General features: G+C 46.5%; 1 protein-coding gene across 1 annotated transcript in view; it reads left to right on the top strand.

The window, feature by feature from the left end:
- Positions 1-3,819, top strand: part of LOC144129863 (solute carrier family 22 member 7-like) — an 8,058-nt gene extending 4,239 nt beyond the window's left edge. The window contains exon 3 of the mRNA XM_077663925.1: positions 2,320-3,819. Within this exon, the coding sequence (XP_077520051.1) occupies positions 2,320-3,819 (1,500 nt within the window). The remainder of the gene's footprint in view (positions 1-2,319) is intronic.
- The last annotated feature ends 13,150 nt before the right edge of the window (positions 3,820-16,969 follow it).

Here is a 16,969-nt window from a genome sequence, read left to right as displayed (position 1 = left end):
GGTCATTTCTCGCACTTAGCCCCTGTGTTTGTCTGTCCTGTCTGTCTGTCTTGTCTGTCTGTGTTATCTGTCTGTCTGTCTGTCTGTCTGTCTGTCTGTCTGTCTGTCTGTCTGTCTGTCTGTCTGTCTGTCTGTCTGTCTGTCTGTCTGTCTGTCTGTCTGTCTGTCTGTCTGTCTGTCTGTCTGTCTGTCTGTCTGTCTGTCTGTCTGTCTGTCTGTCTGTCTGTCTGTCTGTCTGTCTGTCTGTCTGTCTGTCTGTCTGTCTGTCTGTCTGTCTGTCTGTCTGTCTGTCTGTCTGTCTGTCTGTCTGTCTGTCTGTCTGTCTGTCTGTCTGTCTGTCTGTCTGTCTGTCTGTCTGTCTGTCTGTCTGTCTGTCTGTCTGTCTGTCTGTCTGTCTGTCTGTCTGTCTGTCTGTCTGTCTGTCTGTCTGTCTGTCTGTCTGTCTGTCTGTCTGTCTGTCTGTCTGTCTGTCTGTCTGTCTGTCTGTCTGTCTGTCTGTCTGTCTGTCTGTCTGTCTGTCTGTCTGTCTGTCTGTCTGTCTGTCTGTCTGTCTGTCTGTCTGTCTGTCTGTCTGTCTGTCTGTCTGTCTGTCTGTCTGTCTGTCTGTCTGTCTGTCTGTCTGTCTGTCTGTCTGTCTGTCTGTCTGTCTGTCTGTCTGTCTGTCTGTCTGTCTGTCTGTCTGTCTGTCTGTCTGTCTGTCTGTCTGTCTGTCTGTCTGTCTGTCTGTCTGTCTGTCTGTCTGTCTGTCTGTCTGTCTGTCTGTCTGTCTGTCTGTCTGTCTGTCTGTCTGTCTGTCTGTCTGTCTGTCTGTCTGTCTGTCTGTCTGTCTGTCTGTCTGTCTGTCTGTCTGTCTGTCTGTCTGTCTGTCTGTCTGTCTGTCTGTCTGTCTGTCTGTCTGTCTGTCTGTCTGTCTGTCTGTCTGTCTGTCTGTCTGTCTGTCTGTCTGTCTGTCTGTCTGTCTGTCTGTCTGTCTGTCTGTCTGTCTGTCTGTCTGTCTGTCTGTCTGTCTGTCTGTCTGTCTGTCTGTCTGTCTGTCTGTCTGTCTGTCTGTCTGTCTGTCTGTCTGTCTGTCTGTCTGAGAACCGCAAGAGGTCAAATCTACATTGACGGGGCCGATAGCGGCGACGCCCCCAAACGAGCGGTCAGTGCGGAGAGAGAGAAAAGGGCGCAGAAAGCGAGAGCACGTCAACGGCTGATCCAACACGATGCGCCAAGTGGCACGAAACGTGTGAAGAACTGCGAATGCATACCCATAAAAGAATTCGTGAGCTTAAAGTCAGCCTAATTAAACTGAAGTGTAAGTGCAGTAAAAGTTAGAGCACTAGCGAGCTATAAAAGGCAACCATAGTAAAGCAAAATTTTCACAACTTTCAGGAAGTGGCATGCGGCACATGAGAAAACATCGAGTGGGAATGCATCAAATAAAAAAGCATGAATCTAAAAGCGCATTCTGCGTTCGCAGTTCGACTGATTTGATCGTGTTAGCGTCTGATAATTTATTCAGGCCTTCGTCGACGATAGTAGCGCCCCCGCCTATTCTGGGACAATGTAATCTTTGCGAGCGGAGTACCGACATCGCTACGGCGAGGTAAAAAAAATACTTTAAGCGAATTTACACAATAAAGCGCTTACCAGTCCATGGAGCATTGCAGAATCAGGTCAGAATTGTTAGTATAAGCAGGCTCGGGTTTTTATTTTTTTGGAGTTTTGCCTGATTGTTCTGGTAAAGAAACCTACCTTAGCATTTGTACACATCCTTACGTACACTTACTAAAGGCGATTGGAATGTCTTGTAGCCGTAACCAAAACGAAACCTTTGCGCATGTTTTTCTCTGAGGAAGCGATTGCTGGATGCCTTTCTAAAAAAAACAGTAATCATCTTGATGCACTATGAACTCACTGACCTCACTTAATATTTTTTACTTATGAAAATTTTAACGTATTAATTAATCTGTTCATATAGGAGATTGTGGCAAAGCAGTACACCAGGGTGGCCAAATCGTGTTCTCGTGAGCGAGTGCGTTGTCGGTTCTGGTAACCGATTTTAGGCCGTACCCCAGGCCAGGTTATGCATTTCCATCGACACGCGGGCTTTTTAATATGTGGACACGGTTAATTAGACAGATATGGGACAGTTCTCTGTTCTGCAGGGGGGGGGGTTGTTAGGCCGATTATTAATATGTGGAGTTATTCGGCCATGCACGGTGACTACCAGGTCCAAAAAGAAACGAGCACGCACTGTTCAGAAAAAAAATATAAGCCGTTATAACCGAATGATGAACAAGGCCAAAATTTATGTCCTGATTTTCTTCATTACAGGAAGATCCCGATGAAGAACGCCGTGTGGTGCGCTGCCAAGCTTGGGAATACGACATCGGCCACGCCAAGGACAGCATAGTCAGCAACTGGGACTTGGTGTGCGAACGGAAGTTTCTGCTCAGCCTGTCAACTTTCGTATTCATGCTTGGCCCCGCCGTCTTCGCGCCTGTCGCGGGCCCGATGTCGGATCGGTTCGGCCGAAAACCGGTCATTATGGCGGCCGCTGGAACTCTGCTCGGCGCCAGCCTCTGCGCCGCCGGTTCGCAGTCGCTGCCACTTTTCGTATTGGCTCGCTTCGTGATCGCCGGATCAGCCAGCGCGACAAGTCTTATTTTGTTCACGCTAGTTTTCGAGGTGACCGGCAACGAGCGACGTGCCCTGCACACCTTGTGGGCGACATCCATCGGAGGCACCGTTCCGTTGCCTTTACTGCAGCTGGTGAACTTAATCCGCCCGTCGTGGGAGCTGGCGCAGGCCGTATTCCTGCTGCCGACGGTGCTCCAGATGATGTGCTGCAACTTTCTGGAAGAGTCGCCCAGCTGGTTGGTAGCCACGTCGCAGTTGCGCAGGGCCCAGCAAGTCGTCGTCTGCGCGGCAAGAATGAACGGGCTCGACGTTAGTAAGGCTACGCAGGCATTCCAGCGACTCAAACGACATATCAGGACCAACGACCAGGGACATTCCATCACAGCCTCTGCCCTTTCCACCGGCACTGCAGCGGAAGGAGCTCTGCAGGCCGCCATGTTCCGCCGCCGGGCCCTCTCGGTCGCCATCGCCTGGTTCAACATCACATTCGTTTTCTACTATCTTGCAATCATGGCGGCCAAGACAGGAGGCCACGACAAAGCAGTGCACTTCGGCATGCAAACGCTCACCTTCATAGGCATATGCTGGTTGCTTACCAAGAAAGGCCAGCGCGAATCGCTAACCGTTGCCGTCTCCGCTGTCGCTGTGTGCGCCGGGGCTTACTTTGCCGCAAGCGTGCTCTCCCTATCTTCGCTGATTCCCTCTATCCGCAGCGTCGTCCTGTGCTTCTGCACCGGCGCCCTAGCAATCTGCTACGGCTACACCGCAGAAGTGTTCCCCGTTTCCATCCGCAGCACCGGAATTTGTCTCTCCTACACAGCTGGGCGCCTGGGAGCCCTGCTCAGTTCCTTCCTCTCCGAGTTCAAAGGCGTGCCCGACTCTGCCGCCATGCAAGCGGCCATGGCCGCGCTTATGCTCGTTACCGCTGTGGCAGTTCAGTGGCTCCCAGAAGTCTTCCTCAACACGAAAACAACAAAGCCGCCGAAGCCCGCTGTGCTGAGCCCAGAAGAGCAAAAGAAAGCCCTGAAAGCATCCTTGGCGGCCTCACCGAGCCCAAGAAAGCAAAACCGCCGCCGCAAGGAACGCGGACAGTCAACGGTCTCGCCGAAGCGTTCCGGGGCAAACAAAATGGAACCAAAATCTTTGACGGAACGTTCACCCCCCGTTTTTGCGTCCGTCACCCCGAAGAATTGATTAATAGGGTCTCGAGCTATACTGAACATCCTTAAAATGTCCATCTACAATACCTGGAGTACTAAACATTGCGAACAGAACCAGTAGTTATGATGAATTTATCATAAGGTAGTAAGACATGTGACATTTTATGATAAACTTTACAAAGTGCATTATGGGACGCAGATGTGGCACGGGTAGTTCTACCGGCGTTTTAACTGCGAAACTTATTGTCGCCGAACAGATCATAATGAATTTGAAAAGCCTTATATTACGTGTTTGTCAGGACTTGATATTTAAGAGCTCCACGTAGTGTATAAATGGTTCCGAAACAGTCTGAACAAACTTGATCGGGTTCTTTGTATCATTGCTAAGCAGTGAAATGCTGCCATCATTTTACGCCTATGTTTTGTTATTTAAACTTCCCACTCGCTATTAAAATAACTCACGACAAATTGAAGCTGACCCGTACAGATAGATTACCGTGTTTTTAATTGGCACCCCGAACGATTTGTAAACGCAACGGGGTCAGAGCATGTGAGCATCTCGTTCATATAGTCCGTTCCTTGCACTAGGTGCTAACTTTCCCAAACAAATGCAACTGTCACATACTCGTACACGCCAAATGCAACCATTTTTTTTCAGGAAGAAACAGCTAGCTCTGTTCATTCGCGCTACCCCTTGTGTAACCTTTCAGTGGAGCTGCATAAAGCTGCTGTTAATATGCACACCGTTGCGTATACATGCAAATGTCTAGCGAATTCAGGCGTGAGTGCCAATTCCTTTAGCAGATACTGTAAAGCTGATTGTGGCGTCTTATCGCTGTCGTCCTTTGCCAGCTGCGGCCAGGGACAGGGTAAATTGGAGAGACGTGGGAGAGGCCTTGGCCCTACAGTGTACGTAATGAGGCAGTGATAATGATGACTGTTGTCATGGCAACTATAGCAAGCCGAAAAAAAAATATTTCCTGAGCGGGATTTCAGACACCGGCAACGCAAACAAAGGCGCTTCGCTTCCCGACGCCTTAGACATGCCGGCCATCACCGCCTCTTTTTTTTCCTCGACAGCTATTTATTAAACGTGTTTGTGAACAGCGACCAGCTATGTAGACAGATAATTTACAAAGTAGCCATCTAGTAGTAAGTTGGTAGTAAGGTGGAAAGTAAGGTGGTAGCTAGCTAGTAGCTTTGCTGCAGCAGCTTAACAGAAAATACAGCGTTAACCAGGTAGTAGACTCGCTGTAGCAGCTTAACCTAAAATGCAAGTAGACACAAAGACCGCTAAGCACAACAAACACAGGTTAAAGGGTGGCAAGGAAAGAGAAGACATCAACAATGGTAACTAATCCGGTAGAAAGTCACTTTCAACTTAAGCGTCCGCCAGTTGGAGCATCATGAAACGGCGAGTACAGTATTCCGGTACAACATGTGCGTTTTCCGCAGGCTGTGCGGTCTAAGTGGAAAAAGCATGTAATAGGGTTCGTGGTGATTAGAGCCGATCATTGGGGAATTCGAAACAGTATTTCTGGTTTGATCCTTCTAGAACGGCCCGAAACTGTTTTATTGCAGCCAATAAAGCAGCGTTTGATAGCATCCGGCATGTCGGACAGACGACAGTTTACGGAAGAGAAAAACAATTTAATCGGTGGAGCCACCGTTTAACAGGTAGGTAGAGATTCGGTGTGTATTTTAAAGAGAAACATTTTGGTGCAATGTGAAATCGATCTTTTGATCATTGCTTTAACGAAATAATGTTTTTTAAGACCAGAACTGAGAGCGATCCCAGAGAAGAGGAAATAGCATTGATATCGTTTTTGATAGTTACTAGGCGAAAAAATATAAGTACTCATTAGAAAAGCGAACTGTCACAAAAATGCAGGCCTTAACAGTCTATCGCATCGCACCGGATTGAAACCAGATGGTAATGGCGCAACTGTGTGGTTAAATCTTTATATTAAGTATCGGTTACATTGACTATCTGCTGTGCATGATATATTTTTGTAGCTGGAAACATGTTAGAAGCCTCGACCAAAAATTGAAAGGCGATGGGGAACAAAATCTTCTGAGCATAACGCTGAAGAGATCAGCATAACGGCGCGGTACTGAGCCCCATGAACCAAACCACTGGAACAAACGTTCAGAAAAATTCATGTGAGCAGCAGAGAGAATTTTAGACTAATTTTTCGTGGATACAATTTCTCTGTGCAGGGTTTAGAAACACGAAAATCACTAACATCATGAGCATATGCAAGAACTTTGACTTCATTGCCGAAAACAGTAAAACAATGGATATTAATTTTACGTGGAACACTGTAGGGATTCAGGTAGCAGCATCTCACCGCTGCCACAAGTTGTTGGGATTCAGGTAGCGTGACTGGGCCGGAGAAGAGACGAGGATGATCGGACGAAGAAAACTTTGAAAACTTTATACAAGGACTATTTACATCATGTACAAGTACGGGCAACTGAGAGTGCTTCTCAGTAAAGAGAGCTTTTTAGCAGTCGGGAGTCTCTCCCAGCAAAGGGTATCTCTCAAGAGGGGGGATCTCCTCTGGTACCAAACTTGCAGCTCCTTAAATACTCTTCCTATTCCCCAGATCTCAGCTGGGGAATATAGTTCGAAGAATGATGTCCAATCACACGATGGCACTTATGGTACCACCCACCGCAGGGATGTCCTCTCGCAGCTCGGCCGAGGGAAAGGGAACAGGACCCGGTCACGTTGTCGTCCACGCGGCCTCCAGGTGGGCGCGCACGTGTGTCTGGACCGCGCCCATGTGGACCCGGAGTGGCGCCTGCGTGACACAGGAATGCAGGCTGTCTCCCAGCAGGGGTTGAAAGATCTTGTACTGATAACCGGAACGCGGAACCTCTGTCGAAGGTGCGGCACTCGGGCAATTGTTCAACCCCAGCGTGACTGAAGAGGGCAACACTGATCTTGTACTTCGTCATCTGAGGACCGGAACGAATACGTGGGGACGCCATGGTCGTCGCTGCTTCCGGCATTCCTGCAACCACGTCTCCCCCAGAGGGCTCACCCACCTTCGCGGTGGTCCTCAGGGAATCCTCCCCATGTTCAAATTCGCCGAACTCAACAGCAGGAAGGAAGCGCGAGTACAACAACACGCAACAAAGCAGCCCAGGTAAAGGACAGAGTCATCGGGCAACTTTGCTTCACAAAATATCGAATTGGCACACGCGCTTTGAGATGTCATTTAAGTTTCGAGCAATTTGTATAGCAAGGTTTCACCCTTTATGCCCTGTGGAACCAGCACTGACGCCCTCGAAAAGAAGAAAACAAAAACGAATAGCGGAAACAATAGAATGCCTTCGCAAGGTCGATCTGACGCAAAGCAAGGTGTCGGGAGAGCAGGAGCAAGGTTTCAGAATTGCACATGCAGTGTGTAGATTAATTTGAACGGAGCAGCCTTTCAAACCACAGATCCGGTGACGGCCACTGACAACCGACACGCTGATTGCAGACGATGAGGTAAAGGTTTAGACATTTTATTATCCATAGTTGCCAGCATTTTCGCGCCAAAGTGTCAACTGCGATCATCTTTCGTGATCAGTACTCTTCGTAGTCAAGACTGTGACATTTAGGAAAACACAGAGGACGAGACGCTATATCGAAACTCGTGGAAACAAGATGAAGCACGAAGGGGATGAGAAATTTAAAAGATTGGAAAAACTCTCTTCATATGTAATCAGAACCAGTTATTTTAGAGAGCGGTAACTTATCGATTCCTAGCTCTACCTCTTGCTGCGCGAAAGAGCCATTAATAACAAAACAATCCTAGCCTCCATCGCTATCATAACCAACTCTAAAAAATTCAAATCCCGCCCCTTCTCTGTGTAATGCCTCCGGGACCTGAGCGTATTGAAAATAAACAAATAAATAAATCTGATGTACGGGTCACAAGGATTGTGAATTACGTTAGAAGGTTCGAGCAGAGCTCTGTGCGCGTGAGTCATTTTCGCTTTTGGAACATGGGCAACACCTACTCACACAGTTTGTATGATTATTTCCATGCAGCTGGGCTGCTTGCTCAGATTTAACACCTTGGTGTTGTCGTTTGCTTCTTTATGCATTGTTCTGTACTAAGCACAAAGAAAGTGATTTTCATATTTAACGCTGCAAAAGTAGGTTGCACAGGCTTGGATAAACAAGGAATACCGCGGAAGGCTTCGCAGAGCATGTTATTAAGAGCTCGATTAGAAAGGCTTTCTTTGGTGATAATGTAGGAACTGTTAAGCTGGAAGCCGAAAAACATGACTTAAGTGATAGAATGATTTATTGGCTGCCCCGCTTAGTGCGAGTGCTCTGTTTTGTTCGACTGTCTGCTTCGCCCCTTTCAAAGCAAAATTAATACATGAGTGTACAGAGACAGTGATGACAGCGTTGCAAAAACAAAGATAATAGAGATAATCTATTCCGAATATCTGAGAGATTTGCACTTGCATATATTTGAGATTGTGGAGGTCGCCCAGGAAGGCGACCGCGGTTACAATTATTGAGGGCTGCCAAAGAGGAGACAGCAGCGGAGCGGTGGCGTCCGGCCCTGGCCAAGGTCCTGAGCGTTCTCCCTAGCGCGTGCTGGGAGCGCTTCGTCCTTTTCGCCATCACGCACACTGCCAGCAGCGCTGGTCGCTACATGGCTCCACCCCCCCCCCCCCCCCCCCCCCCCTAGACGATCAGTCGATACGAGTCAAGAATCGTGCAGGCCGGCCGGTCTCCGAAGGCGAGGCTCAGGCGGGAGACTCTGGCTTTGGCGTTGAGGCCGAGCTTTCGGAGGGCGTCGAGGGACGCGGAGGGGCAGGTGAAGAAGATGGGTCAGCCGTACCAGCCTGCGAAGTGCACCCAGTGCCGGTGGTTCAGGTTCAGCAACTGATTGCCGGCTCATGAGGGGTGATGCAGCAGAGGGAGCCAGGTGTGTTGCGGGTCGAGAGATTAGCGCAACTGATGCCGGGCCGAGCTGCCCGGTATCCAGAGGGGCGGCTACGGCAGGCGCAGCGAGATTCCAGGCAGGGGAGTGGCTGTGCTGGACTGCATGGGGCTGCTGGGACACGCTCACAGCCAGCCTTGGAGCAATTGGCTTGAACGTGACGGGCGACCGCACGAGTGGCGTCCTTACCACTGGCGCCGAGCCATGCACGTTGGAGGACGCCGGGGAGGTAGCGGCAATCGGAGGCGCCTGGAGTGGCAGAGCTGCCGGGAGGGAAACGGCCGCCGAGAGGGCCGTGAGCACCGGGAGAGCCGAGGCCGCCGGGAGGGCCGAGACCGCCGCAATGGCTGGGGGCACTGGGTGTGCCGAGGCTGCCGGGAGGGCCGAGGACACCTGGAGGGCAGGAGACACCGGCAGGGCTTGCGGCGCCGGGAGAGCCGAGGTCGAAGAGAGGGCCGGGTGCGCCGGGTGCGCCGGGAGCGCCTAGCCTGCCGGGAGGGCTGGGGGCGTCAGGAAAGCCGAGGCCGTCGGGATGCCAAGTGGCGGCGTGAGGAACGGCACTGCAGGCACCTGTTCAGCGTCGTTGTTCGGCGAAATAAGGCGGGTGACTATCGCTATGCTTTGTGCCGCTGTCACCGGTTTGGCCTTCTAATTCTCCTTCATTGGATGTTCAGTGCGTTGGGGACCTTTTCAGGGGCTGGGGCTGTGGCTAGACGCTACAAGATAAAACGTGAGGGCGTGACATTCTAGCTGTGATGAATAGAAAAAAATGCTCATGATAGCATGCTGAAGAGACAACTGGGGCCGTGTTCTACAATCTCTCCATTTTTCATTGCCCGTTTCGCTATATTTTGATCCTTTGTCAGTGGTCACTCAGATACAGCCACTGCTTTCAGGTGTCTGTGGGAAGCTACTCGGCCAATGGGTGGTTGGCGAATGGACCTCACTATTGGCTGCCATTTTGCTGTATTATGCAGCCAATGGTAAGGTGGATCGCAGGGTTCTGTCAACTGCAGATGACCAGACCTGACCACTGGCTGCCATTGGCTGCGTAGTTGGAAGGTGAACGTAATTGAATGGTGACAAGTGATCAAGGGCAGCCACGAGGTTAAGGAATTCTAAAGATTAAGGTGATAGTTATTGGCATTCAGTGACTGCCGATCACTACAGAAGGCCTCGGACGTGCAGACATCCGCACCTGTTTGAAAGCACGAGCTTTAGCTGTCCTCTTCAAGCATTTGCGATTTTATACCGATTTAAAATTACAAGAGGCTGTGAGTCTGCATTAGGCTCACGAAGTACGCTAGCAGCCCATGTCAGACATAAGAGCGTTAAAACGTCGTCGCATGTCACACGGATAAGTATGCCAGCGTGTAAAGCTTGCAAATTTGAGAAAAAATTGATAGAGACCCTACATGAATCGAACCACGGCTCTTGTGATGAAGCATGATAGCCTGAGAAAGCCAGAAATTGAAGATCTTCATAGTGGAACGCTTGGCTGGTACTCAGCCGGCTTTATCAGTGAAGTGGTGAGTAGTCGTCAATGTGCTTTAAGCAATTACATATAACCACTTTTTTTCGCCTTGTGCAGTTGAGCCTTCGTGTAAATGGTAGGCGAAGCGACTATATTGCTTAAATTGGGGACTAAACAGGCGAAAGGTAAGTTTTAGTTTCCCTTAACCTTGCTCTGCTGAACAAATTAAAAAAATTATTTCATTCAACAGGAAGATCACAAAGCAGCGTATTTCAACACGAAAAGCATAAAGCACGTATATTGCAAAGCGTTTCTGAACTCTTTAAAGAGAGAAACAGACAAGCTGGTGTGTCTAGTGTTCAACACCACAGAGGGCGACCAGGTGCCGTAAATACAGAGTGTTTCAATTAAGATTTACACAATGTTAAAAATAAGCTTTTTGAGTGAGAAGAGCGCTTTTTTCGGCATAGCTTTTTCAGCGGTGTACTGCTTCAGAATGCAGCTAAGACGTGCTAACTAGTAGGCTGGTTAACTAATATTGAATATTTATTTTTGCAACTTAGTTTAGGCTCCTTGATTATTGAGATACGCCTAGCCCAGCGTAAGTAATGTCCGAATCATTTTCTAGAATTTTGAAAGCGCTGTTACCCCCGGCGCTATGGCCCAACCAGTTTTGGCTACATCGCGCCAGAATACATGTGCTTTCAATAAGTTTGCAGGCAAAGCCGAGGAGCCACAGCGCAGAGGATAATCGCGTTTTCAAAATTCTAAAAAGTGGTATGGCTATTAATAACGACCGGCGGCAAGTTTCATACTACAACTAGGCGCCTAAGTTCACTAGTTAATAATTAGTTAACCAGCTTACTACTTAATACGATTCAGCGGTTCTCTGGTGTCCGCCAACACTGGCAATACTGTGCTGAAAAAGCTATATTTTTACGTCAGAAAATCTTTTTATGAGAATTATTAAATGTATTTCCTGAAACACGTGGTAGATATTATAGCTCGGCATCTCACTTGCAGTGCTGCCGTAGAAACATGTACATTCTTTCAAAGAGCAAGCATGTTCGCTAGGCACAAGTTTCTAAAGTGCCATGTTTATCCTTAACGTCGCCTTCTCCAAACAAATCGCAACATCTCGCGGGAGAGTAGTCTTCCCGCTTCTAGCCGCGCAACCTAAGCTGAATACTTGTGAGAAAGAACAGGCAGCGGCACGAATTTAGGGACGGAAAGGGCAACTTTGTTCCTCTTTCTTTAAGTTTCGCTTAGCCCCAAGTCTACTGAGTGCCAGATGTACAATGCTACCGTCGTTCACCGCCTAAATGCGCTGCCATTAGCTTTGAGCGAAGAAACACATTTCTTCACAGAAGTGTGGATGGCAGTTCCTTCATGCGCGCACGAGTAATGTTAGGGTGCGTCACGCAGAAATAAGGAAAGGATGTAGCGCAGAATATTTACTAAGAATGGCATGCACTTTCGAGCACGACACAAACGGAATAATCATCTGCGCATTTTGTGTCCGCGCGGCAAACGGGAGCGGTAATGTTTGCGTCGGCAATTCTCTTTTCTTCGTGGCCCGGGAGAACTCATAACAGCTGTAGGAGAAAACTTCTCTTGAGTTCAGCCAGTGCTTAAATCTTCGATGTCAAAGAAAAAGCGAAAAAATTAAGGTAGAAAACAATGCAGGAATTGGTTTTAACCAAAGAACAACGCTCTTGGAACTAGAAATCAGGAAAGCAGTTGCGGATAAGAATAAATGAATCAAAAGATCAGTAAAAAGAGGACGGAGATGAGGAAGCCGAAAATTGTGGTGGCACAAGGCACGTGGGACCAAGTTGTCAAAGTCCACGAAAGAGATTAGCGTCATACGGTGCCCAAACAAACCGAAAACATTATTGGGTGCGTCGCTCTATATTTTAATGAAAGGAAGCTTCTCCGGTAAAGCCGCGAAAAAAAGATAAGAGAATCAAAGTGATGTGTGCATTGCACAGAATAGAACTCCTGAATATGTGTTCATGAAAGCCTGACAAATTTTGTGAAGGTTTCTGCGCACCACCATAAAGCACTACTTGTTCAGTCTCGTCAAGTTGATTTTAATATATGTTTGCTTCTTTGCTTGCAGCGTTTACTAAATCTCCTCTCTTTCGTGCTCATATGAGAATTCAGGAAAAAAAAATTAAGACTAAACACTGCAATGCCTAGGTTTAGCTCAACTGCGTTTTTGGAAGCATGCGAAACTGTCGTGTTAATTTCGCTTTCTTATTTTCTTCTGTTGGACAGCAAGCATACCAGTCTCACTGCAACCACTCGTTTCTTTCTCTTATTTTTTCATACTGATGCTACTGCTATGAATTGCATTTTTCCCTTCGTAGTTGGAATTCAAAATGCGTTGCGCACCATCATATTTAACGACTGTGCTTGCAACGTTTTAATTGCTTAGGCGTTAAGTTTTAAACCGCGAACTTAGTTAATGCCTCCGTGCTCAAGACCATTTTGGCCGAAGCTTGTCAGGGCAATCTGAACTTGCAATATGTGTCAGCGAGTTTCTTTCTATGCGCTGTTTTTATGAATTTTTTTGTGGGGTTGGTTGCAAGAACGGGGCAAGCATCATGGCGAAGAAGTTGCGAAATGGTGTTTGAAGTCCCATTAGTAAATCCGCAATTAGCGTTCATCAACAGACTTGGGAAAGGATCGTTGAGTGCTCGGCATGAACAAAATACGCGCGTTACAAAAAAAGTCACTGAGCGGTTTCCCGTTTAATTCAGGCTGCGCACATTGCGTTTTTGCCGTGGTCAAAGAGAAACCACTCGTGAACACAATAAAGTGCATCGGCATCCAAATATTCAACATACATCAGGGGAGGAGCCTCACGAGCTCACGAGGCTCACGAGGAGCCTCACGCAAGCCCCTGAAACCAAAACGCGGGCATAACCGATCACAAAATATTCATAGTGTTCTTGAAGGAAAAGCCAGAGAAGCGAATTGTTGTTGGTGATAAACATACACCGCTTGTGGAGCTGCACTTGCGCCGTTAGGTTGTTACGATGGTATCCCTTGAAGCATGATTGAAGCAAAGAGGCTTGCCTTGTTAATGTACTGCTATTTACCCAAAGGAAGTTGTTCCACCGAAAAATGGTTATGCGCCACAGTATTCGCACTTTTTTCCAGCATTTCTTAACCCTAGTTCCCACCTGCTTTTTTACCGCAACGTTTTATTCCTGTCCGCTTTCAAACCATACGGTTGGCTTGTCTGTGTGTCTCTGAACTAGGCCCTGCCATTTCGCTGCCTTTCTTCCGCTATAGGATGAACTAACCTGTTCAATCGATAGCGGTGCCTCATGGCTGGCGAAGATCCTTGACTCTCTTTGTGCTGTTATGGACTGTAACCTTGAAAAAAGGTTCAATGAAGGAAGAAATCTTCTTTATTGACGAGTATTCATTTCCGAGTATTGCATTTTATCTCAAACACTACGCAGAAAGGAGGTGCAACAGGATGACTTAATTGCCGCTTTCGATACTTATATTGAAAAAAAAAGTTTCGCGTTTTGAAAGAAAGCGACAGTGAAACTAGGAGTAAAGCTGCGTGAAGAAGCAGTAGAGAAGAGGTCGGTGCCAAACAGAAGCTGCGTTTGGTTCACTGTCACCAATTCAATATATTGTCCGCACTGTAACGCTGAGGTGAGCGCAGCAATCAGCAGCATATTATTGCAATGACATTTGAAAGTTTCGTTACACAACGAAAAGGCAGGGAAAGCTAAAAGCAGACATCACTGAAAGAAGAGACCCCGACAAAAGGATGTCTGAGCTCGTTCAGGCCTCGTGTCATGAGCGGCACTCTCGGTGCTGTCTCCTCATTGAATTTTACTGTCATTTCGCTCTGAAAAAACTAGCCTAGAAACAGATTCTTGTTACATAATCGTGTCATGCGCTGCACTCTCGGTGCTGTCTCCTAATTAAATTTTACTGTCATTTCGCTCTGAAAAAACTAGCTTAGAAACAGATTCTTGTTACATAATCGTGTCATGCGCTGCACTCTCGGTGCTGTCTCCTCATTGAATTTTACTGTCATTTCGCTCTGAAAAAACTAGCTTAGAAACAGATTCTTGTTACATAATCGTGTCATGCGCTGCACTCTCGGTGCTGTCTCCTCATTGAATTTTACTGTCATTTCTCTCTGAAAAAACTAGCTTAGAAACAGATTCTTGTTACATAATCGTGTCATGCGCTGCACTCTCGGTGCTGTCTCCTCATTGAATTTTACTATCATTTCGCTCTGAAAAAACTAGCTTAGAAACATATTCTTGTTACATAATCGTGTCATGCGCTGCACTCTCGGTGCTGTCTCCTCATTGAATTTTACTGTCATTTCACTCTGAAAAAACTAGCCTAGAAACAGATTCTTGTTACATAATCGTGTCATGCGCTGCACTCTCGGTGCTGTTTCCTCATTGAATTTTACTGTCATTTCGCTCTGAAAAAACTAGCTTAGAAACAGATTCTTGTTACATAATCATGTCATGCGCTGCACTCTCGGTGCTGTCTCCTCATTGAATTTTACTGTCATTTCGCTCTGCAACAACTAGCTCAGAAACAGATTCGTAACATATAATTCGCTTATAACATTTGCGGTTGAACCACAAAACATTCAGTTCGTTTTACAGTTTAGTTCAGCGCACCCTGCCAGCTTGCTTTATCGAAGAGAAATTAATTACGGCGTATTTAAAGACATAGTGCCAAGTAATGTTAAAAGGTATTCGCATCGTTACTTGGAGATCACCAAATCACATAAAGTCGGAGAAGACAATTATCACTGTCGTGAAGGAGGTTTCTGAGCGACGTCACCTCAACATGTTCATGTTGTAAAACACAACATGTCTAAGATTCATTTGGATCAAGAAACAAAAATAGCGCACTGTTGTCGAGCAGCTAATTAGCGCGTAGAAGAAGAATATGGCTTTAAAAGTTTTCTTGAAAAAGTAATCCAGTGCTACATTTAAGGTGAGGACACAGCAAGAATTTGACAGGATCGGCGCTGTCAAGTTATTTCTGTGTCCTCGTCTCAAATGTAGCGCTGGATTTCTTTTTCAAAAAAAACATGCATGGCCAACTATAAACCAGTTATTTAAATATAATAACCCAGCACTACTCTTAAACCTCAGATAAGATGGTTTTGTTCGTTTCCTTACTGCCGCGGTCCTCTCTCAAACCTTCGTTACTGTTACTTTGCTCATTTCACGTCTAGAAATATCTTTCGAAGGTTTCTGCCATCTTTGTGTCTTGTTTTCCGCCTTTTATTCTCCTCTTTGATGACGCTCACAACAGTGCCATTTCAAAACAAAAAAGGCACGTTCCTTCTTTGCACTTGTTGAAATGAAAGATAAAGGGGTAAAAATAGGGGAAGAAAGTTATTTTTATGCCCTACTGGGTTTTCTTTTTAGTTCGAACTCTTAGATATTTGTCTATTCCTGGTGGGAAAAAAATTCACGGCATGCTCATTAGGATGACAGGAGGCCTCATTATGCTAGGTTTATCTATGTGGAGCTGCTTTTTCTCTTTAGTTTCCTTCGCTCCTGTCTTTTCATTCTCAAAGCAGTGGACTGGCCCTGTCATGTAGCGCCCAAAAGCCTAGCAAGAACGTCCCTTTGTGCAGTACGCTATCACTAAGAGGCAGGTTCCTTTTGTCTACAGACTTGAATTAGTCGGACGGAGTTATCAAAGGGCTCACTTTCTTCACATCAATAAAGGAAGGAATACCTGACGTGCACTCATTAAGTCTTGTCTTTCTTAACTACCTGTCTTTGTCGGAATATGTCATGTTTAAATTTTTACCGGATTTTGCTTTGCTAACTAGGCGTCGGCGTTTGTCACTGAGATTTTACAGTTAAGGATTTGTGACAAGAGGTTGAGGAAGACACGAACCTGCATACCTTGCTCTTGCGTTCATCACTGTCTTCAAAATAAGTGGGTGCTTTTTTCACAGAGTTCACGTGTGAACAACACAAAGAAAACAAACGAGTTCACTTGAAATACGGCCGCATTTGTGTAGCAGGGGTTCAGGAACGCAGCGATCATTGGTGACATGCTATGTTAATATATTCGACAGGACTGTCTGGTATAGTGCTTACCATCGCTACAGAAATTTGGAACTCTCTTCCTTGCTATTATTGGGCTATGCTTTCAGAATAGTTTTTAGATCTTGCATTTGTAGATAACAAGTTTTTGGTTCGCATTTCCTTCTGCTTCTATAGTATCTCATATGCTCATATGCGGCTGATTGTTATGATACGTTTATTGAATTTTTCTATTTCCTCCTGCTATAGCTTTATTGTACGCTGAAGAATGTAAAAAAATACATATTTAAGCAGACTGAACGCTCTCTTACACTGAACACACCCCGTAATTTTGTTCTTAACGAGTCTAAATTTTTTTATCGCGTAATGAATGATTCCTTTTTTTTGGAGCGCAGCCCGCTGATAACCATAGTTAATATCAGCATGCGCCCTTTTTTAACACCGAAACAACTAAGCAATTTAATAAAGCCCTATCTGTCGAATATCAAGTCTACAATGCCTCAACTTACGGGACGAGCCAGCAATAGGAATGTATTGCGAGACAGCCGAGAGCCAATAGAAATCTAGTTTCAAATGGTCTGTTAAGGATTCTTCCGACTTCAAGCAGTTGGGCTTCGCGCTGAGTGCTGTGAGTGGTGCTAGTATGAACTCTACTTTTGATCTCTTTGTACAGCATTATAG

Source organism: Amblyomma americanum, chromosome 4, assembly GCF_052857255.1.
Source record: "Amblyomma americanum isolate KBUSLIRL-KWMA chromosome 4, ASM5285725v1, whole genome shotgun sequence".
Classification (NCBI taxonomy): domain Eukaryota; kingdom Metazoa; phylum Arthropoda; class Arachnida; order Ixodida; family Ixodidae; genus Amblyomma; species Amblyomma americanum.
Note: the sequence above shows the minus strand (reverse complement) of the source record. Positions and strands in the feature narration are given on the sequence as shown.